Consider the following 25,131-nt stretch of genomic DNA (forward strand, 5'->3'; position numbering starts at 1 on the left):
AGGGGCCCAGGCGCGCCCCCCATCCCTGGTCTCAGAGGGCAGGGGACCTCACCTGGGAGCCCAGCAGGCTTCCTGGGCTCCAGTGGGCGGGGCAAACACCCTCCTCTCCTGCTCCTTCGGTCTGGGAGGGCCCCTTCCACCTGCCTCTCCTGATCTGCCCGGCCTCCAACCTATGCCCCCAAGGACCTATGCAGCCTGGAGGGGGCTTTGGAGGGCAGGGGATCGGCCTGGGAGCTCACCCATTGTTTAAATTTTTAGTTTATTTTTCAAAAATATAAAATTATACATATTTAAGGTGTTCAATGTGATGTTTTGATATACGTATGCATTATGAAATGATTACCACAATGAAACTTTAAAAAATGCCTTTTAATAGCTTGTATGCCATTTACCTTCAAAGGCTGTAGTCTCTAAATGAAGCTCAGAGCAAGAAATGGGAAGGAGAGTCTCCTAGTGGTTCAAGTTCTGTCTTCAGCCTGGGGGCAGGCAGGTCTCCAAAGAGTGGTATTCAGATTGAATCCGTTAAACCACAGCCTTCCATTGTGAATGTCTCATCCACGGAAGTCAAGCCAGAAATACTCTGTGGTGTAGCTGCAGTACTTTAAACCCAGCGCGTGCCACCCAGTGGTCTCAAAGCAATTCTGGCTCATTGGTAGGAAGGGGTATTGCTCACACACCAGGGCTGCAATTTTAACCCTGCGTGGATCAAGTCATTGATTTCGTCCTTTTGTTTTGGCGCTGATAAGCTTTCTTAATGAAAAACTATTGAGGAGAAATCTAAACTCATATTACCTGCATCGCACTGTATAGTTTTCTGGGGAAGATATAAGAAATCTCAGTCTGAGTCCCTGGTCTCCAGAACTTTGTCATCTAACTCCGTTTATCTACCGAGAGGTTGGCTTAATGTCTTTTTCTTTGTTCTGTTGTTAAGATATAAATGAGTAGTGGTGTGATCAAAAGATAATCTCTGTGGCTATCTAAAAAGATTGCCATAATCTTGAATAATCTGTGATGACAAGATACAGAAACAAAAACGCCCTGAATAAAAAAATACCACTGTTAGGAGTCATTTCGTTTGAAGTCTTTAAAAATGTACTTCTAATTTCTTTAAATAATTTATTATGAAATATTTGAGACAGAGAGAACTACAGAAAGATTCATATAAGGAGCATCTGTGTACCCACCACCTAGCTAAAGAAAGGAAGCACGACAGCTGGAGTTGCAGCCTGCTGTGAACACCCCGCCCTGTTGTGCAGCTTCCCCTTCCTAGAAGCCACTGATCCTGAACTCCTTGTGCTCTGTGTAGAGATGTAAAGAGTCCCAATCATGGGACCAAGTTTCCCCGTTACTTACAGAATAAAGTTTTCATCTTTAGCTTGGTAGTCAGAAGACTGTACGTTCTGGTTCAGATCTCCTCCGGTCCACCTGCACCCCTCACCGTCTCTAGGTGCAGCCTGGGTGTGCCGGCAGCCTGCCAGGTGCACCCTTACTGGCCTCAGATGCTGCTGCTTCCATTCCTTTGTTCCTCTCTTCATGAACATCCCTTCCTTCACCTTCTCTGCTGAAACCGCACCTAATGAATGCTACTACTGCCTGCAGTTGACAGTTCTTTAAAATAGACTGTATTTTCATAATATTTGCATTATGTCTCATCACAGTTATTGTATGCACGCCTGTCTCTTCCACCGCACTGTAGACTCTTTGAAGGACGCCGTACCTTATGAACAGTGTTTCCGATGTTGTAAGCAGTCAGTAAAAACTCAGGAGGATACTGATCATTGCTTTACTTTATGACCATTAACCTGCCCTGCGCTCAACTGCTTTATAGACATGTGCTGTTTATGGTCTCTGAGACTCCTAAGAGAAGTCTAGTGGTTGTTAATCATGGATGGGACTATTCATGACATCACGTATTTGTCAATTTTTTGACATTGTCATATTTTGTATGTTACAGTAGTACATGTTTTAAAATATCAAAGTAATGTCTCTCTTTATTTTATCTTTTAGATATTGCTGTATGGAGATTTGCCAAAAAACAAAGAAAATATAATATATTTGGCAAATCATCAAAGCACAGGTTTGTATTTCATTTGCATGAAACAGGTTTCTCTACGCACAGTAGGAAAGTAATTCAAAGTAATGTTCTGATATTTTTAAATGGATTTGTTGGTGGTGGTAAAACATGAATTTTCAATGCAGATATATGTGACCTCGTATTTTTGTGATTTTAGTTTTTTGGAAAATCAGGAATGTGAAAGCTATGAATTTTCCTTTTCCCTCTGCTGGGTGTATATAAGCTATTTTCTTTCCTTTTTTTCTCTTTCTTTGAATATTCTTCCTTTTTAAGTCTTGTTCTTAGAAGTGGAATTTGTGGATCATACTGTATAAACATTTTATATTTTTGATTGTTAAGCTGCAGAAAGGTTGTACTGATTTGTGAGTACTCATTTCCTTGAACACAGTATTAATTACTAATGTCTGCAGTTCCTTTTGCTTCTTCAAATGTTTGGGTTTAATTATATCTTACTCTTCTATCAGAGGAATCACAGAAGACCCTGCTCTCCAGTGTAGCGCAGTATATACGTTAAATTAGCTCAAGGTACTTAAAAAAAACACTTTTTATATTGAAATAATTGTAGATTCACAAGGATTTACAAAAATACTATGTAGAGTCCATTGACTCCACCAAGTTTGTCCCAATGACGGCATCTTATACAGTAACCAAACTAAGAAATTAACAGTGGTTAAGGTACTTTTCAGTTCTCCAAATAATTCAGTCCAAGAAACATCCCACTTCATATTTTTTCAAAGCTGTAACTGCTTTTGATACACACTTCCTAAATTCTCTTTTTATTACTTTAAAAAATGTAGTACCCAGAAGTTCAAAGCTAAAAACAAGCTGATGAATGGTAACACCTGATTGAGAAAACACTAATGCCTGTGGCTGTCCTTTATCTTCCTCCTGTCAGCTGTGTTTCTTCACGGTTACTTTTATTACTACGTATACCTTCTGGAAGGTAAAGAAAGGTAAAGAAGTTGAGGTGCATCTTTCTCAACTTGTTACTGATTACACTCAGTTTTCTAGGTCAAGAGCTAATGCTCTGGAGGGTGAGTAGGAAGTTGAGGTATCTGTATTTCCCTGGCTTTGTTACCATGACTGCTAAGACTATTTGATTTAATTCCATTTGACTTTAGCAAAGCAACCAGCCCTGTGGTCAGGGTCTACTTCTAACTCTGACCTATAAAGCAGCCTGACTTTCTCTTTATTTTGACTGTTTCTCCAGTCATATCAGGCTTTTTACTGCTAGCACAGTCTTGCTATTCCTGTTCTGCTGCTGATGGCATATGTCTACCAGGGTTCCAATATCCAAATAAAAAGGATTTGTGGGTCTAGGGCAGGGAGTGGCTCATGATAGCCCAATTTCCTTTATATTGAGCCCCTGGTTAATTTCATTTAGCGTTTTCTTTCTGTTTAAAGAATTCTCTCTTAAAATTTCTTGTTCAGGTTCCATGCCAACTTTCCTTTTTCCAGGTTTCAATGGAAATAGTGTTCTGCTAACAGAGCTTTGGTACTAGCACGAACCTGTGGAATAAGTACTCCCTGAACATTCCTGGAGGTGGGAGTAGTAGCAATAAAAATAATAATACAAAAATTATAGCCACTGCTGTCATTTGTGTGCTTACTATGTGTTGGCCTTTATATCCAGAGTGAGGACTTCTGGGAAAACATTTGGAAGGACACAGAGTTTTCACGATTCTGTGTTTGGACCTGGAAGGGTAAAATGGGAAGTGTGAGCTCCTTAGGCAACCCACGGCTGACGTGAAAACGTTACCTGTCTCATCACAGAGAACCAGTCTGCATTCCCGTCCTCTCACCCGACCTCTGAGTGCCTGGACTTTTAGTACCGGCCCCGTACCAGTCCGTCGTTCGGGGTTAAGAAGGTTGCTTTTTGAATGCTTTAAAAAATCCATAATTTAGGAACATAACTAGATAGTGACTTTAAATTACTTTAGAATTATAGGCTTCAGTTAGAATATGATAGAAGATACGTAGCCTTTTCCCAGAAAAATGGGCACATAAAACTTTGCCTAGAGTTTGAGGTTCCAGAGGCCCCTAAAACTTATCCAGGGACATGGCTCGTTGGCCTGCTATGTCTAGGTACCCCTTTTAAAACCCTTTTGAGGTATTAAAAACCACAACCGAGTAATCTAAAAATGTCAGTAGCAGAAAGAACATGTCAAGGTCTGCTGTTCAGCTTAGGCTTCCTTGCTCTCCCTCTGCGAGGCCTGCCAGAATACAAGAGTCTTTCCTTGGCCGGGCAGCCAAAGAATTGGCATTTGAATTCGTCCCTCTGGTCCCCTGTTTTCACTTGATGTGCCCTTGCTGCCTCTGCATTCTTAGTCTCTGTTAACTTATTTATCTCCAGAGTCAGCAAGGCTGCAGTGACCACTATTCCTTCCTCTCGGCCTTCTTTAGCTCTCTGCTTTGGACACTCTGTAACTTTTTAATCTCACAAAGGTTCCCTTTTCTTGGTTTAGGTGACATTTGTCTTGACTAACAACATGTATGGTGAGGTCTGGGCTGTGGAGTCAGACCCCAATTCATAAGCTATTCTGCAATAGGCTGTGTGACTGTGGGCAAATGACTTAGCCTCTCTGAGCCTTATTGGTCAGGTGTGAGTCATGTCTACTGGTCAAGGCTTTTAGGCAGTTTCCATAGGCTAGCTCGTAATCTCACAGAGAGCCCGGCTCACACGGGCAGCGAACAGTAGGGGTGATGATGATGACAGCTAATCCCGAGGGCACGCCGGATCCGTGTTAGGTGAGTGCTCACATGCAGGGTCTCCTTCAGACCGCGCTATGCCCTTATGAGTTGGGAGCTGTTGTTACCTGATAGCACAGATGAAAACGCTGTCATCTAATCTTGCTGCCTCTCCTCACTGCCCTCCCCTCCTCTCTTCCCAGTTAATGGGAACAACGGCTTGGGCCGGATCGCCATAGAAGAATTCTTACACAGCTGCATTTCTTGATCTCATGCCAGAACACAAAATGTGTGAATAGTTATTATAAAGGTAATACATTAGCATCTCAGCCGTCAGTAACTCAGCTGTAGTCTAGTGTCTCCTATCTGAAACCTAGTTGAGAATTTTAAAAAGTAAAAAAGATAATTGAGTAGCAAAAATTGATGGCACAAAGCTTGTGTCTTTTGACTCCTAAATTAGTTCTTAAAATTTTTCCACTAAATATTTCAGAAATCTAAGGGTATAGCCAGGACAGTGCATTACAACATGACATACTTTGTAAATTTTACACTTTCTCTTATAAGTTATTGGAAGATGTATCCTAGGCTACCATATAACCATGTGTGTTTTAATATAAAAATGAATTTTCAAATTCTTCCACATTTTAAAAAATGATTGTTTCAGGAAAAGATACCAAATCTTGTTTTTAGCCTTGTATCCCAAATATGTTCCAGAATATACTGTAGCCTGGAAACCATACGCTAAGTTCTCAGAATTTATTGAGTCTGTTTACTTTTACATTAGGTATATTTATAACATTAGCTTGATTATTTAGTTTCCAAGACATGGTTAGAAAGAAATGTGTTTCTCAGTGACTGTTTAATTGATCTGAATTACAGGGAAGGGGATAGGGAGAGGGCTTCTATAGGGAGGTACATATTTTAGAGAAAAGTGATAATTGATAGTTCCATAGAGTAGGCGTCGCCAACTGATAGACACCACTGGTGGGGATCATTTACTACAGGGGAAAATCTTTGCATCACTCTATTTAAAGGAGCCATAATAGCAATTATAGATGTAATCATTGTACCTCTTAAATCATCAAGAAAGAGTTAATTATGAATGATAAAAAAGATTAAAAAGAAAGATTTATAATAATTGATAAAACATTTTTGCAAAAGGATAATTTTTAATGTTTAACTTGGCTAATATACTTCTTTAGGATATTCTGTCCAGTATGGTGCATTGCCTAAAGAATATCACACAGCTAAGAGTTAATCTTCCTGTAATCCTGTGGAAAGCTGTCCCTTTTGGTTGAAATTTTATTGTTACTCCGTTATTTTCTTGGTTTTTATTTCCTACCGGGTTTTTATTTTTTAAAAAAAAAAAAATTTCCTCTCGAATTTGCTCCTTTTGTTTTCATGTCCCTGGCCCTGAATACACTTGTGATCCGATGACTGAATCCTTTCACAGCTTCTTATTAATATTTTTTTCAAGTATCCCATCTTCAAGTTCATCTGTAGATACGAGAAAAGTCTCCCTCACATTTCATTTTTATCATTTTCATTCTTATGAAGAAATAGGGTAGTTGGCAGCCATTTATTTTCAAATCCAGATCTCTCTGGTCCTCCAGACCCTTTACCATTTGCTGGCTTAACTTCATTTTATTTCCTCTTGATCTCTTTAAATCATCTCTTCTGTTTGCCATCTTCTGTACAGTTTGCTGGTCTCCGGTCCTTTGCTTTGGCGGGAAGGCTAGTCCCAAGGAAGGGCTACTTCTGTTCAGAATTTGCTCTGCTCGAAAGATCAATTAACAACCTATTTCTTCTTATAGGTTTTTTGAGTTTTTTGTTGGCACCTCACTCGTGCCTTCTTATTTTTGTGTTTTTTTGAACTTTTAGTCATAACATATCTATGGAATTAGAGTTATTAGCAGCCTGGCTACGTGTCCTTTGATTATGTAAAGAACACATATGTGCCCAGCATAGTTGTAAGCTTTGAGAGATCTTTCTTTTGAATTCCATTATAACCTATTATTGTGTCCTGAAAGTCATTGGTCAAGATAAAATGTCCTTGCCTCTTGTTGAACATATTGGTATATACAGAATATTTACTTCCACGTGACAGCTTCATTTAGCCATTTTTTTGCTTATAATTTCATGTTTTCTAGACGTCAAGAATGAGAGAAGCCTGTTTTATTTTGTTCATGCTGCTTTTGGATTACTCTGATGGTTTGTGACTTTTGCATTTTATCCGTGAGACGAGAAGCTTTTCAAGAACCGTAAAAACAAAAACCAACAAAAAACAAATCTAAAAAACTCCACAGAATTTATATTTTGCAAATGTCTGAGGTTGTTTTATAGTAATTTAACAATTCTAACCCTAATATTTTTCAAAGCATATCCTCATACAGTCTTGTGAAGAGGCATTTTGTGTTTCTGTGGAGGGGATGCTGGAGTTCACCCGGGGCCGCTTATGCACTAATTGATTCTGTCTTTGCAGTTGACTGGATTGTTGCTGATATTTTGGCCATCAGGCAGAACGCTCTCGGACACGTGCGCTATGTGCTGAAAGATGGGCTCAAATGGCTTCCACTGTATGGGTGTTATTTTTCTCAGGTAACTTTCCCATGCTTCTTTCTTTATATATATGTAGCTTATGAAAATTTTAGATTTTAAAATTTTACATACATTTAATATGAATGTATGAGTTTTTTTGGTTTATTTTTATGGGTTTAATAGTTTATTCTAAATTAACATGATTTTGTCTGACATTTTTAATGTTAAATAGAAAAAATGCAAATGTACAAAAACCAAATAAATAGAAAAATTTAAAGACCTAGAACCTGATGGACACTTACCTTAAGAAACTAAAAAGTAATTATCTGTAGGATATAAAAAAATAGTGAGCTATATATGTAAAGTGCCTAGCATGAGTGTCAGGTACATAATAAATATTCAATATATGTTATTTTATGCAAATCCTTTAAATTACATAATAACCATCAGGTCATGGAACTATATAACAGGCTCTTTGATATTCAGAAGGGGATTACTAGCATTTTTCTATGCCTTTTCTGAATATATTATTTGATATGTAATTTTCTAAATATTAAGAATGAAATTTGTATGGAAGACAGACTTGTTAATAAGACTTTAATAATCGATTAAAGAAGAAAAGCTAAAGTTATGGTGATCTCTGAAAATATATAAATCTGAAAGTCATCCGCTGGGCACAAGACAGTGGTACCACCGATCCATGCTGCCCCAAGTCCCATGATCAGTGACCCTGTGGTGTTGGAGGTTAGTGTACTTACTGCCCGTCTCCTTTCCTCTTTTCCTGAGTCTTTTAAAGGGAAATAAAATTCATATATATTTTGACGAAAAGTATTTTAAACTACTGGGTGCATGTATAAACAGGAATAGATTAATAAGTAGTGGACTTTATGCCATGACGTAAAATTTTCTTTTAAAAGGATTTTTTTTTACAGTTTGTATGAGACAGAAATAATGCTATTCAAAAATAGTTATTTACAAGCAAAATACGAGGAAACAGACTCTCCAGTTTTATATTTCTTATAATTATTGTATTTATAAAATATTAAGTATTTTATATGTGTAGAAAAATGCATATTAATATATAGACATTCAGAAAACTAAATATTTCCAAACTGCCAGCTTGTGAGCGTTATAAGGTGCAGATTAACTGTAGCATTCAGAGCAGAGATCTCTTTGCTCCCTCATCCCAACCAGAAGCAGGTGTTTGGGGAACCTTACTGTTGGGTTAAATTAAAAAATAAATAAATAAAAAGGGCAATAGCGAGCTTTTGCTCATTTAAGCCCTGTGAGTAGAACTCACAGAGATATGTATGACAGCTGTGATTGACCTCCACACTCTTTCCTCCACTCTGCTTTCGTTTCTGGCTATCTTTATTATAACACTTATCAATTCTCTTTATATCACACACGTATACATATTTTGCTTCCTCACTAATCAAGGAGTTCCTAAGGAAAGATACCTGGTCTTCACTTCTGTAGCTTCCATATACCTGGGAAAGAACTCAGATGTTTTTTAATTAAAATAGACTTTAAGGGACTTCCCTGGTGGCGCAGTGGTTGGGAATCTGCCTGCCAGTACAGGGGACATGGGTTTGATCTCTGGTCTGGGGAGGTCCCACATGCCGCGGAGCAACTAAGTCCGTGCGCCACAACTACTGAGCCCACGAGCCACAACTACTGAAGCCCGTGCGCCTAGAGCCTGTGCTCCGCAACAAGAGAAGGCACTGCAATGAGAAGCCCGCGCACCACAGCGAAGAGTAGCCCCCGCTCACCGCAACTAGAGAGCCTGCATGCAGCAATGAAGACCCAACACAGCCAAAACTAAATAAATATATTTAAAAAAAGAACAAAAGATGCTCCTAGTTCTCTAAAAAAAAAAAACTTCAATAAGCAAATTAAATGACTGGGAAGAAATAGTATGTGAAGAATAGACGTCATGGCATTGAAAGCTTGGGGAAGTTTCACACTGCAATATATGCATTCTTTGGCTTTAATTCTAAAGAGTTAGTGAAGAATGAATTTATTCCCATCAGTCCTCTTAGTTTGCGTAAATAGTGACATACATTCTGTAGAGCATTCTGAGTTTCTTCTCCGTACTCGGGCAAGCCAGTTCATACGTGGAAGGAACCATGACCAGAATCTAAGACCACCCTTCCTCTCCTCTTTATCCTCTCCCCTCCTTGCTTCTCTTTATTTCCTTTTACTCATATTCTTGATTAAGACAAAATCAAATTCATCCAGTCAGTTAATTTTACAGATGCGTTCAAATTAGTAGAAAGGAGTACAAAAAAATAGCTGACCTGATGCAAAGTTTCAATGAAGTGCACTTATGAGGTTTAATTAAGGCTAGCTTAATTTTTATGAAGGTGCCTGTATTAGCCTGCTAGGGCTCTCATAATAAAGTATCACACTGTGTGGCTTAAACAACAGAAACTTATTTGCTCACAGTTCTGGAGGCTGGAAGTCCAAGATCAAGTCCTGGTGTCAGCGGGGTTGGTTTCTCTTGAGGTCTCTTTCTTTGGCTTGTAGACAGCTGCCTTCTCCCTGTGTCTCTCCTTTGCGTGCACTTTTCTGTGTCCTAATCTCTCCTTATAAGGCTCCATTCCTGTTGGATCAGGGCCCACTCTTATGACCTCATTTATTTTCCTAAAAGCCCCATCTCCAAATACAGTCACATTGGGGGTTAGGGCTTCAACATAAGAATCTCACGGGGGAGAACCGAATTCGGTCAATGACAGTACAACATAAATATGTAGCAGGGTCAGTTTCTAAAATTTCGAAGATAGTATTTGTTGAAAGGAGAATTTTTAGTTATTCCATAATAAGTCATTGGAGAAATTGAGAGCTAAGATCCATCTGATTGAATTTTTGATTTTAAAAAAATGTATTTTTAAGAAAGAAAGCATTTTTAACTGCCAACAGAACTAAATATTCATGTGTTTTCCAGTAAAATGTCGCACACAGTTTTATTTGAATTGTATTAAAAACGTAGGAGAATTTTCAGCTAGTGTTCTCTAGATGCTAACATATGAATGTATTAAATATAATTTAATTCCTAAAATGTAATTTTATTCTTCACTCTTTGGGAATAAAGTTAACCCTTTTGATGACTGGCCATTGGATATTTTAATAGTAAATACTTTTTTCCCCTCTTTTTTTTTCTTTTTTTTCTTTTTTTATGTGGCAGCATGGAGGGATCTATGTAAAGAGAAGTGCCAAATTCAATGAAAAGGAAATGAGAAAAAAGCTGCAGAGCTACATCAATGCAGGAACTCCAGTAAGATTACGCTCATTTTCATTATTTTTCTTATCAACTCTCATTTTTTAATTTAAACATTAAATTAGCATTTAAGAATTGTTTTGAAAATATAGTATCCCGTGTGTAATAAATAATTCAGAGTTTTCGAGGCAACAAAAACCCTCTAAATATAGGTAAGCAGTTATTTTTGGCCACTAGAAAGATTGCTCCAGGGGATTGGATCCTTTGCCGGTAGTTGTCAGTATTGACCTTAAAGAGGAGTAACAAGAACATTTGCTGTCTTCAGTCTATAAATAGAAAACAGAACTGGCTTGTAACCTTAGCTTCAGCCACTTCAGAGCTTCTCCAACTCCGCTTCTTCAGTCACATGGAGTTTTAGAACAGCTGTTTTCTGTCGGTATAAATTTGGATTTCTTGTATCTGTTGAGTTATTTGAAAAGTCAGGAAAAGTATGAATATCTACAAATGAAGAATCATTGAGTGTAAATGTTACTTATAAAACCTTGCTCCGCCCAGAAGGAATCTCAATATTCTCTTTGAAGAATGCCGATTGCTGCCCTATGGCTCTTCCCCGGCGCTCTCCGCTCTCCGAGGACAGAGCACCGTGACTGCAGTGACCTCCTGAGCTTTACTCCCCAGTGCATGGCATGCTTGTCTGTCCTGGTGCTCAGGGGCTCAGCTCCCAGTTACCAGTTCTTTTCTTCTTTCCTTCCCGCTCTCCACCTTCCGCGTCTTCTCTTCTTGCTCATGGTGCCTTCTTTCCTTGTGTGCTTGGTGATCTTTGTCTACTCCTGATTGTACCTGGAAAATTATTTGCAGAAATCAGCGCAAGCATAAGATGAAAGTGCCTTCCCCCAGAGAACGGTGGCATTTGTTTTAGCTGGGCCCCTCGAGGCTCCTCTCGCCCGGGCCTGCCCAGACCAAATGCTGAGCTTGAGGCTGACTGGACCACCCAGGCGACGCAACCAAGGTGGCAAGTGCACGTGAGGCCTGGATTGCCTGCTTTCCTTTTGTACCAGGAGTGAAGCCTGTGGCGCTCCCTCCACTTCTGGTTCACTCTCACTGTTTCCAACAGGAGGTCTGTGGCCTTCGATTTCGGTTCCCCTCACCTTTTGAATCTCTTAGAATGAAAGTTCTTTCCTGGGCTTACTTCTGCTTTACTGTGTTTGCTTTAATCTTGGTCTTACCATCTTGTCAGCTCTTGGATACTTTTAAGATGATGTTATATCCAGCTTTTTAAGTTGTTTTCAGTAGGAAAGTCAGTTTAAATAACCTAATCTTGGGCTACCGGAGAACTTTTCTGTTTTTCAAGGGCAAGAGTCTAGTGTTTTGATGTTCATGCAGTGATGCTGAGTGGCAGGCTCGTGAGGCAGTGCTGTGAGCCGCTGTCACTTCAGGTCACTACAGGTCTGAGGCCAGTTTTTTAGAACCTGGATGAATCGTCTTTTTTTTTTTTTTTTTTTGCGGTACGCGGGCCTCTCACTGTTGTGGCCTCTCCCGTTGCGGAGCACAGGCTCCGGACGCGCAGGCTCAGCGGCCATGGCTTACGGGCTCATCCGCTCCGCGGTATGTGGGATCTTCCCGGACCGGGGCACGAACCCGTGTCCCCTGCATTGGCAGGTGGACTCTCAACCACTGCGCCACCAGGGAAGCCCTTCATTTTTTAATATTAAAGGCTATGAAACAGATACATAATCTCAGACTCTTCATTATGCTCTTTTGTTTCTGAAAGTTAATCACATAATTGACAGGGTGGAATATATCAAGTCAACTTCCATATGGCTTAATTTTCCTCACAGAAATCTATGGTTAATCATTAAATCAGCTCTTACTATTCACTACTAGTATTATTTGAGAGACTGCAGAATTTTGTTTCCAAAAATATGTCTGAATTATCAATTACTAAGAAATACATCTTCTCAATAAATATTGCTGAGACAATATTTTGATAAGGTACTTATCAGTTGGGGGTGCAAATGAAACATTTATGATAAAAATAACTACTTCATCTATAGAAGTCACTTAGTCAGCATTGGAGCCATGCAGTTTACAGCACAAATATGGAATCTTGTGCTTTGTTTCTTCCCAGATTTAACTCAAGTTCCTTTTCAAATGTGAGGCAACCTAGTGCATAAGAGTATTGGCTTTGACATCAGATTTGAGTTTAAATTCCAGATCTGCCATTTAAACTTTGTTACTTTGTGCGTCACTTAACTTCTCTAAGCTTTAGTTTCCTTATATGGTAAATTTGTTAATAATTACTTAATTTGGTAGATAGGATTAAATAACATGTTTGAAAATTATGCTTATTGTATTTTCCTATCGCTGCTGTAACAAAGTACCACAAACTTACCAGCTTAAAATAACACAAATATTGGATATAACAGCAAAAGCACAGGTAACAAAAACAAAGATAAACAAATGGGACTACATCAAACTAAAAAGTTTCTGCACAGCAAAGGAAATAATCAACAAAATGAAAAAGCAGCCTACGGAATGGGAGAGAATACTTGCAAACCACATATCCTATCCAATAAGGTGTTAATTTCCAAAATATTTGAGGAACTCATGCAACTCACTAGCAAAAAACCAAATAACTCAATTGAAAATGGGCAAGGGACTTGAAAAGACATTTCTCCAAAGAAGACATACAAATAGCCAACAGGTGCATGAAAGGTGCTCGGCATTGCTTATCATCAGGAAAATGCCAGTCACAACCACAGTGAGAGATCACCTCACACCTGTTAGGATGGCTCTTATCACAAAGTCAGAAGATGAAAGTGTTTGTAAGGATATAGAAAAGTTAGCCGATGTTGGTGGGAATATAAGAATTCCATAGTGGTACAGCCATTATGGAAAACAGAATGGAGGTACCTCAAAAGATTTAAAAAAAGAACTACCGTATGAGCGAGCAGTTCCGCTCCTGGGTATATATCCAAAAAGAACTACCGTATGAGCGAGCAGTTCCGCTCCTGGGTATATATCCAAAAACATAAAATCACTATCTTGAGGGGACATCTGCATTCCCATGTTCATTCGCAGCAGCCAAGATACGGAAACAACCTAAGGCTGCGTTGACAGATGAGCAGATAAAGCAAATGTGGTGCACACAGACACACACACACAGTGGAATTGTTTCAGCCTTAAAAAAGAAGGAAATCCTGTTCTTTGCAACAACATGGATGAACCTCAAGGGCATTATGCTAAGTGAAATAGGCTTGACACAGAAAGACAAACACTGCATGGTCTCACTTATATGTGGAATCTAAAAAGGCTGAGCTCATAGAACCGGAGGGTAGAATGGTAGTTCCCGGGGCTGGGAGTTGGGGGAAATGGGGAGATTCAGTTACAAGATGAATAAATTCTGGAGATGTAGTGTACAGTATGGTGACTATACTTAATAATAACATATTACGTACCTGAAATTTGCTGAAAGAGTAGATTTTAAGGGTTCTACCATAAAAAAAATACGGTAACTCTGTGGTGTACACGTATAGTAAGGCATCGCGTTGTACCTTAAATATATACAGTTTTTATTTGTCAACCATACCTCAATAAAGCCAGAAAACAAAATAATACTAATTTATTATCTAAATCATTCTGGAGGCCAGCAGTTCAAAATGGGTCTCACTGGACTAAAGTCAAGGTGGCAGTGCACTGAGGTCCTTAGGGAGATTCCGAGGGAGAATCCATTCTCTTGCCTTTTCCAGTTTCTGGAGGTTGCCTGCCCTCCTGGCTCACGACTTCTTTCTGTCTGCAAGGCCAGCAGTGACCGGTCTGTCTCCTTCGTGCTGGCCGTGTCTGTGGTTCTGACTCTTCTGCCTCCCTCTTTCCTGTCCTTGTGATCACGTGATCGCATTGGGCCACCCCCACCCCCACCCCCGGCATTCTACGATCAGCCCTTACCCTGAGGTCCAGTGGCTGATAGTCTTAAATCCCCCTTTGCCGTAACCTGCCCTATTGACTGGTTCCGAGCATTAGGAGCTGGACGTTTGGGGGAGGGGCCCTTATTCTGCCTGCCTCGCCCATGTGCATCTGTGTGATTTTATCACTGTTTTCTGATCATACATAGGGCACTTGCATAATTAAGTAATATACTCTTTGAGGAAAGAGATAGATACTTTGTATCTTCCACATTTTTGTATTCTTTCCTCTGTAAATGTGCAGTGGAATTTTTAATGGGTTGAATGTTTCTGATTATAAATGTAGAAAACTTTGTAAAGAAGTTATACTGTGCTAGATTGGTTTAATTTGGGAGACAGAAGGCAGAGAGGAACCATCTTATTTATATTCTGTGCATCTCAGTATGAAATAGCTTTTTATATAAAGAGAAAGCAAGTAATTAAAAGATGTCTAGCTAATCAAAACTTATTACGTTCTGAGATATTATTTCTGTATAAATGCGCCTGCTTTGGAACTCTTCAGTAAACTAGGAGAATTTTTAAAAACCAGCGGGGGAGGAAACAATATGTTTGAAGAGCTGCCACACAGGGCTTGATATTCTCACATATTTCCTTTAATCCTCACAGCAAAGCCGAGTCTTCATTTGGGAGTGAGAAACTGAGGTTCACTTAACAAGTAAATTAACTTTTCGTAAGCATGGAGAAAAGGCTGTTTTTAGTAGAAAATCATCAGTTCAATAGTTGGTTACAATTTGAACGTATTTTAAACTCTTAAATAGCTCTTTTCTTTTCGAATAGACTGTTAACGTGAAATAACCTGCTAATTTTCAGGTAGGGGCCAAAGTGCGTGTGTTTAAAGTGGTATGTCACATCTTGAATATAGATTTTTCTGATGTGGAAGGTCATCACTAAAGAAAAACAGACTCTCTGGTTCCTTCCAAATGAGAATTAGCAGAATAAAAGAGTTATATGAACAGTAGCAAAAATCTTGTGCATAATTTGATTGGTTTGTGACAGTTTGTCAGTTTTTTCCTGTCCTCCTTGTTGCTTCCCTGTCCTTGAGCAGGGATTTCACTTATATTTTCCTTAATTGAGAAGCAAGTCCAGAAATGTCAGTCTCTGTGGCCATTCTTCTCTTGCCCTAGTGCTCTACTTTTAATCCCTCCACTTCCTCTGCTGCCACCTTCTCTATTTCCAGGGGAACTAAAGAAGGGAGCAGCCTTTTGGTCAGCAATTTGAAAGCCGTAGCAAGGAAGTTATTAGATGAGAACACCTCTGTTGTCCTGGGCTCTCATTCCTGAGAGAAGCAGAACTGCTTTGTCTCATGGCCTTTGGAGGGAGTTATTGAGAAGGCAACACACCAAGCTGGTGGCAGGGAAGGCAGGTCCCCTCGGTCAGGGTGATTAGCTACTCATGTCACGTTGTTCTTCTTCCCACCAGATGCACCGTCGCAGATTTCTAAAGCAGATCTGTTTTCACTGTAACAGCAAATTGCAACGTTATTTTGCACCAGGCACCGTATTGAGTAGATTATATGACTTACCGCCTTTTTTTTTTTTTTTTAAAGAAGCAATATGAGTTTAATTACTCTGGAAACAATCACCCCCCAAATGATGCCTGGACCTGAAAGGTACCTAAAAATGACCAAAAATATCTTAAAATAATAGAGCTGAGGGTTAATTGTCGTTTTTCCCTCAGAGCAAGTGTGTGTTCAGCTGGACAGTAAATTACAAACCATGTCAAACCATGTTAAGGCAGATGATAAATCTGGTTGCATTTGTTATGACTCCCGGGCAAGTGACCTTGTGGGAGCGGGGCGTTCTTCCTCCCAGCTGTGTGGTCAGTCGGCCCAGGACGGGGCAGCCCTGGAGGCAGCAGGTGGAGACCAGGCCCTGCCTGTCTGGCCGCTGCTCGTCTGCTGACCCTCTGTGACTGAAGTGGACACAGCACCCTGGCCCTTGTTGACATCACTGATGCACACCCACTGCCCGTCGACCGACTCCTTCCACAGGGTCACCCTATTGTCTCCCCTTGAGGCGGCCAGGATGTGGGCTGTGATGGGCTGGCTCCCATGCCGTACAACATCACTGAACTTGTGCAGCAGTTTGGGGGACCACGCACTGCCCGAGGCACCTTCACAGGCCCAGATGAACACTGGACCATCCTGGGAGCAGCTGGCAATGGTGCTGGTGGGCAGGCCGATGGAGGGGCCCCAGGCCACATCTCAAACCCAGTCACTGTGCGCTTCCAACTTCTGCCCTTCCTTGCACTGCCGCCCTCCTCCCCCGTGCACGGTTTGGTGAGGTTGTCACAGCCACAGCCACAGCGAATGCAAGCGTCTTGATGTAGCTGGGCTTCTGCCCAGATGGCTGGTCTGTGAGGCTTCCAGGTCCGACAGCAGGGGCCCAGCTGACGGCATTGCAGCCAATAGCGTGAGCACTGTTGGTCTTCTTCACTTCCCACCGGCCCAACCTGGTGTAAGTCAGCAGAGAAATGGCCCCATCCGAGCTCCCACAGGCTAGGATCGGGCCGTAGTCATGGGGGGCCCAGCACACAGAGTTTACTGAGGAGTCGTGTCCCGTGAGCTCATGCGTCTTCTCCCAGGTGCCATTTTCCTCTTTCCGGTCGTAGGAGCAGGATGCCAGGACATTGCCATGCACGGGGTGGGCCCAGGCCACTCGCCACACAGGACCCTCATGACGCCTGAGGTCGGCGACGAGGATCTTTCCTCCGCTGAGCACGTCGAAGGTCTTGACGGGCCTGTCGTCAGACGAGCAGGCTGCCCGGCGGGTGCCGCGGTGGTCCGCCTGGGCATCTCGCTGCAGCGGGAGGGCTGCTCGGGAAGCCTGCGGGAATCACGTCCTCATGGGGCGTGTCCGCAGTGGTAATGACTGACGCCACGGTCACGGCAGCTCCAGGCCTTGGACATGGCAGGTCCCGGCGGCGCGTCGACTTACCACCTTCTGTCGTTGTAACATCCCAGTGAGGCGTAGGTGCCACTGTCGCTTCATTTTATAGATGAGGAAACTTAGGTGCAGAGAGGAGGAGGTCATCCAGGGCCACCACAGGGCCTGTGAGGGGAGAGTCGGGATTGAAGTCAGTTATTCATACTGCTCTGTGCTTTCTCTAGTGACAGTCTGTGTAAATACAATTTCCTATAGAAGACCACCTACTCTGTGGCGTAATGGCCATAAAATAGCCTTATTTATTGTTTAGCCAGTGACCTTAATAATTTAATAATAATTCATTGTGTGACTGTCATATTTTACTTTTTTAATGTAACTTTTATTCTGTGTAATGATTAGTTTCTTTTACAGTTTGGAACCCATTCGCTGACTTGTGGAAGATAGTAATGGGCTTTGGCCTGTTTATTTGTTTGTTGAGCTGTAATTCACATACCGTGAAATTCACCATCCTAAAGCATGTCATTCAGTGGTTTTCCACGTATTGGCCAAGTTGTGCAGCCGTCACCACTATGTGATTCCAGAACGTCTTCATCACCCCAAGGAGCCTGTGCCTCTTAGCAGTCGCTCCCTGCTTGCTCCTCTTCCCATCCTGCGCCTAGAAAATCTGTACAACTTGTGTGGTCTGATTTTGCTTCATGCCGTTCTTCCACTTCCACATTGAGTTACATTGGCTTTTCCTTAGTCCTGCAGCGCCCGGCTCTTCCCCACCTGCGAGTCTGCACGCAGTGCGTCTTCTGTCTGGTGGCTGCCTCTCTCTCTTCTACTGAAGTTCTGTTGGTCAGGTGTGATTGATGTGCGGTAGGCTGCAGACGGTTACTGTGCAGAATTTGATGAGTTTGGGTGTCTGTATACAAACCATTGCCACAATCGAGATACTGCCCATATCCACAAGCTCCAGAAGTGTCCTTGTGTCTCTTTGTGCCTGTTCCGTCTCAAGGCAGTCACTGAGCTGCTTTCTGTCACTATGGATTAGTTTGTACTTTTTAGAATTTTATATAAATGGAATCATACAGTTTGTACTCTTTGTTTGGGAGTGAGTTTGGCTTCTTCCACTTAGCATAATCATTTTGAGATTCCTCCAGTCACTGTATGTATCAATAGCTTGTTTCTTTTTACCGCTGCTGAGCAGCCTTGAATAGAACTGGTGAGGGTGGGCGTCCTTGCCTTGTTCCTTGTCTGCTGGGGAAAGCACCCGTTCTTTTATCATTCTTTAGGCCTTAGACCCATCATCCATTCTAGTTTCCCTCGTGTCATTTTCTTTCATATCACCTTGTTCTTTTTCTTCGTAGTCACATAGTGTGTAATTATATATTTGTATTTGTTTAGTGTACTTTTTTCTCACTTGTCTCCAAAGACCATATTGTTTTGTTACTCTGTATATAGCACCTGGCACATAATAGGTGTACAAGAAATATTTCTTGAATAAACCCTGCATGAATAGTTCTTTCTTACTTTCTTGCTAACCGTCAGTGTTTTTTAAGTGAAACATCTGAGAGACAGAAAATAATACCACATGAGTTATTAACCATTCCAATCATGAATTGTTTTATTTATAAATCATTGAGTGAAAAGCTAATAAGCTTCAGTAATTGCTTTCATGGCTTTGAATACAAACTTTACTAATTTAAAATGTTTTCTCATGAGAATGAATTTGTGGTTTGGGGAACTAATTTTAGTATTTTTCTTCTGGTTTTTCCTTCTGGCTCCTGGAACAAAATAAGGAATTCTTAATTTAAAAAATTTTTTTACCCAGTTTTCTACATTTTTTTTTCTCTTTTTTTTTTTTCTCTCTACATTTTTTGACCACTCTGAAAAGATAACCAAACACAACCTATTAGTTTCTAAGTTAGGCAAAGATAGTAGCTTCTAAAAATTATATATGCAGATGGATAAAAAGCTTCTGCATTTGCATGGAAGTTGAAAACACAGAATTGCAGAGCCACCATTATACCAGCTTTTCAGGTTAAACTTTGGAAGAGAATGATCATATGTTTATCTAATGAAAAAATTCAGATTTTCACATAGGTTCATTTATATCTATGTGAAAACCATAGACCATTCAGATAAAAGAATATTTCTGTGCTGGACATCTAGGTAGATGGTCTTACCTGGGATCTGGTAAGGATGGATAAAATGAGCATACTTTTCTCTCATGAGCTCCTTAAGTTTAGACTAATTGATTACTTAGTAAACATCCAGCTTGATTTATAACTCATTTATAATTGCATTGTTTTAATTTATGAGGCCACCTGTAAATTGAGTCATTTAAAATGCATTAAGGGAGTCTTATAAAATAAGAATGCTGTGTGAATCTTTTGAAATACGAACATCTATTACCTTTTATATTGTGGAAATTTATATAGTTATGTATATAACTATATATCTCATCCCTCAAATGAGATGTACTTAGGGACCCTGATGTCTAAAATTTACACGTTTTCTTTTTATTTATTTATTCATTTTATTTATTTATTTTGGCTGCTCTGGGTCTTTGTTGCCACGTGTGGGCTTTTCTCTAGTTGCGGCGAGCAGGGGCTACTCTTTGTTGCGGTGTGCAAGCTTCTCACTGCGGTGGCTTCTCTTGTTGCAGAGCACGGGCTCTAGGTGCACGGGCTTCAGTAGTTGTGGCGCACGGGCTCAGTAGTTGTTGCTCGCGGGCTCTAGAGCACAGGCTCAGTAGTTGTGGCGCACGGGCTTAGTTGCTCCGCGGCATGTGGGATCTTCCTGGACCAGGGCTTGAACCCATGTCCCGTGCATTGGCAGGTGGATTCTTAACCACTGTGCCACCAGGGAAGCCCTAAAATGTACACCTTTTCAAAAGTCATTTTGCAGAATCTTAGGGGGAAAAAAACCTCTTTCATTGTTGAATTGAGGCTTTGTATGAGTCATTTATGGCCAGTTTTTAAATTAGTGAATATTTGCATGTAATTAGAAATGTTGGATTCTTAATGGCTGACCTACAAATGAATGTAGGACGGTATTTCACATATAGTCTATGTTAATATTAAGACTTAATTGAATTTGTGCATTTTGGTTGTTCTGCTTGAAATGAAGGTCATAGGTAACTGAATATACCTCTTTTTTCCCCCACCATGGGAAATACTCTTAGGAGTAATAGGGTTAGCATTGATAAGTTAACAGCAACAATAAAAACACTCACATAAAACAAACCAAATTTTCTTTATGGCTTCACAGATGTATCTTGTGATTTTTCCAGAGGGAACAAGGTATAATCCAGAACTAACAAAGGTCATTTCAGCTAGTCAGACATTTGCTGCTCAAGAAGGTAAGTAAAACATTACCTGTATTTGAAAATAAAATTTTTAAAGATAATGACCTTTTAAATTTTTGTTCCTAGAGAAGATATTTATGTTTTACGACAGATGAAATGAATGAATGTTTTTATTCCTTGAATGAATGTCTGTATTATTCCTTAGGAAATGAAGTTTCTTCTCATTAATTCACATGCATGTTATTACATATTAATTCATATGCATGTTATTACATATGTCTGCGAGATTAAATTCAGGTGCTTCCTACAGCACGTATTTTGGTACCGTGGCTTTAGGCAGAATCTATCTGGGCTCATGCTTATTTAGATGGAACCTTCTTCTGCAGTGTGGGTTCTGTGTGATGGGCAGAGTTTCTGTTTTGTAGGTTGACAGGCCTAGATTGGAATCCAGATTCTGACATTTATTAGCAGTGTGGTTGCAAGCTGCCTGGTGTCACTGAGCATGAGTTGCTCGTCTCTTAAGAAAGATCTGTGGGTTCTGCGTCCATGGATTCAATCAACCACAGATGGAAAACATCTAAAATACATTTTTTTCAGGAAGTTCCAAACAGCAAAACTTGAAATTGCCATGCTGGCAACTATTTAACAAAGCATTTACGTTGCACTTACAACTATTTACATAGCATTTGTGTTGTATCGGTTATTAGAAGAAATCCAGAGCTGATTTAAAGCATACAGGAGGATGTGTGCAAGTACTAGGCCGTTTTCTAGAAGGGGCTTGAGCATCTGTGGATTTTGGTATCCAAGGGGTGGAGTTGGGATTGGGGCTAGTCTTAGAAGCAATCCCCTGTGGATACCAAGGGGTATGCCTAAGTCTGTGTAAGAATTAGAGTAGAAGATGTGTGAAGTTCCTATTGGAGAATATTACACACAGTTGGTTCACAGTTCTTAAAAGCTATTAACGTCCCCAATAATGAGAATGTTCTTAACATCATATTTTAGAAAATTGGATAACTGATACACCAATAAGCTATACAATTTAACCAAATTGGCTGTGTTCTCAAAGGTGTCTCTGAAGATTGACCGTGGATTAGCATGTGGTCTGCCTGCTTTGATCAGCAGCGCTACCTGAACAGATGCCTTGTTGCAGCGCTCTGCCAGGGCCTCTGAGGTTATGAGAGCCTGCTGCAAGGGTGGTACTGTTCTGTGTCTGCTCTGACCCATGTGGTAGTGATCATTCGAAATGTGGTTGGTGCATCAGAGGAAATGCATGTTTAATTCTAGCTGGTTTGAGTCAACTCATCATGATCTGAGACGGAATTCCCCCCCTAGACTTCCATCTGGCTAGTCTCCATTTTCCTCCTACCCTCTGGCGCTTCGCGCTTAGTCTCCTTTCTAGCCTCCTCTTCTGCTTCATTCTTTCCTGTTTCATGTTATTTCTGGTGTCTGACTTTGGTCTTTCTCATTTATTTCACTTTCTGTGTTTTCATGGTGGCCTTCATCTAAAATCCAGAGCTGTCGCCACCACTTATTTCACTGCAGATGACTCACAGAAAGCTTTCTCCCATCCGCACCTCTCTGCCTGACTCAAGACCTGTATTCACAGTGGCCCAGGGAGAGCTTCACCTGACTGACTCAAAGGCACGTCCCAAACTTGGTGTGTCAAATACAGTATTTACCTTTCCACTCATACGCTCTATCAGCTGGGCCTCTGTCTTCAAGGTTCCTTCAGCTTTTCTTTACAGAATATGCACGTATCCCTCTTGAACTAGTATTTAGTCTTAGAGGAACATTACCACTAGCTTTGGGCTGCATTCCCAAGCACATATTAATTCCTATAACCTTAGGCAGGTTACTTTATTTTTTTTCGTCTATTTCCTTATTTGTAAATCAGGAATCATAATATCTCCTTCATAGGGCTTTTGTGAGATTCAGTGACATAATGTTTATAGAAAGCCTGGTATGTAATATATATTTACTAAGTCATTACTGCTAACTTAGAAAATGGAGGAGAGGTACCACCACAGGTAAATCTATTAATAATGGCAAAAATTGATAGCCGATCCTGAGGGATAAAACAGAAGGGCTAATAAAATTGGATGTAAGAACTCCAGTCATTACCATTTGGAGCTATTATGTAAAAGGCAAGCAAGGCTATGTCTTGTAACCACATTCCTTTAAGAAATATTTATTACAAGGCAGATACGAGTCCTTATCCAATCGAGGATAGATGAGAACACACGTATATGATGTACAAAGAGATAAGGTGTGAGAAGTACAGATAACATTCCTTGGGAGTTGAAGGAAAAGAGAACTAGTGACACACAGGGTGTCTGGATGACTGCCAAGAGGAGGTGACGTCGGAAATGTAGAATTAGGGCCGACACGTATGGGGAAGGGAGGGAATTCTAGGTATGAGAAATAACAATAGCAAAGACATGGAGTTAAGAGCAAAGAGTCTGACGTCTTCAAGCAAAAGATGAGTGAAGGAGAGCTGTGTGAGTTCGGTGCGTCAGGCTGGCGTGAGTATCAGTCACGGCAGGCGGCGAATTTTAGGCTTAGTGGTCTGGGCGTCACTGCAGAGTTGAATGGAAGTCATTGAACAGTATGCTTCGTAATTAGTTCATTATGTTTTATTTAAGAAGTCACAGCCTTAATTCCATTTTTCTGAAAGCGTGTTCTGTAACTGAGCCCACAAGATATTTTGGGGAAAAAAAGGGTTTCATGTCCAAATGGGTTTAGAAAATGTTGCATTTTATATCCTTTGCTCAGGGAGTTACAGTTCACGTTTGTGTATTAGTCTCAGAAAAGTACTGTTGTGAAAATGTCTTATTTTGTTGAAGGAACCGTTTTCTAGATTTGTATAAGAAAACAGTGATCTAAAATGGTTACACAAAATCTGGGGTTTTCATGAAGTAAATTTTTATGGTTTCAGAAAATTGCGGCTCTCCTGAATTATTCCTTCTCCAATGATTCTAGATTGCTGAGCCCTGACTTTAACAAAATATATATCTTACTCTTTGAAGCTTAAAATAGTTTATAGATGAATTAGTTTGAGACTCTTCATAAAAACTTGAGTTATGAAGGCCACAAACTATATAAATTTTCAGTTACACTTGTGTGTCACCTCTTATATCCACTTTAATTCTGTTTAGGAATTACAATTTTATGTTAGATGAGATGAAAGGGAAACAATAAACTTAATATTTAGGAATTTTTTTCCTGTTACTTTTCATGTGTCTTGTAAAATCTGATGCATTTTGTTGTCATTAAATAATCAACTACATCTTGGAACATGTGTTTTCAATGAGTTGAACAGAGAGCTGAACTCTGGAGAAGTTGACCTAGAGTGCTTTAAGTCCTCACAGACTGTGCTGATTTCATTTTTGATTTCTAACATGTAACACATTCTGCTAAGGTGGTACAACTAGCCATAATGTCTTCTAGGAGTTTATAATTTAAAAGGAGAGATAAACATGATTGTATTTATTATCTGTTGAGGTGTAACATATTATTCTGTACCTTAATGGCTTAAAATGACAAACATTTATTATCTCACGGTCTCTGTGGGTCAGATGTGTTTAGCTGGTGGCTTCGCGCTCAGGGTCGGTCTGAGGCTGCAGTCAAGGTGTCCGCCGGGGCCGTGGTCACATCCTGGCTTCCCTGGGGAGGAGCTGCCCCCGTGCTCATCACACGGCTGTCAACAGGCCTCGGGTCCTCTGTGGCTGTTGGCTGCAGAGTCCGTTTCTTGACACTTGAGCCTCTTCACAGAGCTCCTGACAACAGGACAGCTTGCTCCTCTAGAGCGATGGATCAGGGAGGGGCGGGGACAGGAAGAGGGAGAGGCAGTGACAGTGGGAGCATAGGGGAGGGTGAGCGAGCCAAGCATGGCCTTCTCAGAACCTAACCTCAGAAGTGACACCCCGTCGCTTTTGCCATATTCTCTTCGTTAGAAACAGTTCACTGGGTCCAGCCCACACCCCAGGGGAGACTGTACAGGGGTGTGACTACAAAGAGGGCCGTGCTAGAGGCTGCCGACCTCAGTGGTGCTCAAGTAGGAGTTTTGCGTAAATAGTGACATCGCGCTAGACTGTGCTGAGACACCGATGAGCAGAGTGCCCTTGAGGTTAACTCAGTTCCAGATGCGGGTTCCGTGAGGCTTCCTGGGAGAGGAAGCATCTGGGCAGCTGTAAAGAGCCTCGCTGGAAGAGGCGTTGGTCGTGGGGAGGCTGCCTTTCAGTAGGAAAGGGTGGCACGAGCCCAGGAGCACTGAGAGCTCTCTGCTGTCTCAAAGCACAGTCAGTGTGTGGGGCGTGGGGCAGAGTGAGAGCCTGGGGGGTTCCCGCTACTGGCAGGAAGGCCTGAGCGTGGCTCCGCAGGGGCAGTTGAGGTCCTCACAGTAGTAACCAGATGTCCAGAAACTAGTACGCTGTTTTCAACACCTTCACCTCTTACAACCCTTTCATAATGTG

At 40.9% G+C, this 25,131-nt stretch overlaps 1 protein-coding gene and 1 pseudogene across 2 annotated transcripts in view; one reads left to right on the forward strand and one right to left on the reverse strand.

Moving 5' to 3' along the window:
* The window catches only part of AGPAT5 (1-acylglycerol-3-phosphate O-acyltransferase 5), a 62,021-nt gene that overhangs the window by 15,678 nt on the left and 21,212 nt on the right, over positions 1–25,131 (forward strand). Inside the window, exons 2-5 of one of the 2 annotated variants that reach the window (XM_024768076.1) lie at positions 2,008–2,077; positions 7,245–7,360; positions 10,488–10,577; positions 20,623–20,713. In XM_024768076.1, the coding sequence (XP_024623844.1) occupies positions 2,008–2,077; positions 7,245–7,360; positions 10,488–10,577; positions 20,623–20,713 (367 nt within the window). The remainder of the gene's footprint in view (positions 1–2,007; positions 2,078–7,244; positions 7,361–10,487; positions 10,578–20,622; positions 20,714–25,131) is intronic. The other variant, XM_024768077.1, reaches the window with a different exon arrangement.
* LOC112415207 (protein SEC13 homolog) lies at positions 16,302–18,634 on the reverse strand (annotated as a pseudogene).

This window comes from Neophocaena asiaeorientalis, unplaced genomic scaffold, assembly GCF_003031525.2.
Source record: "Neophocaena asiaeorientalis asiaeorientalis breed wild unplaced genomic scaffold, Neophocaena_asiaeorientalis_V1.1 scaffold16, whole genome shotgun sequence".
NCBI lineage: Eukaryota > Metazoa > Chordata > Mammalia > Artiodactyla > Phocoenidae > Neophocaena > Neophocaena asiaeorientalis.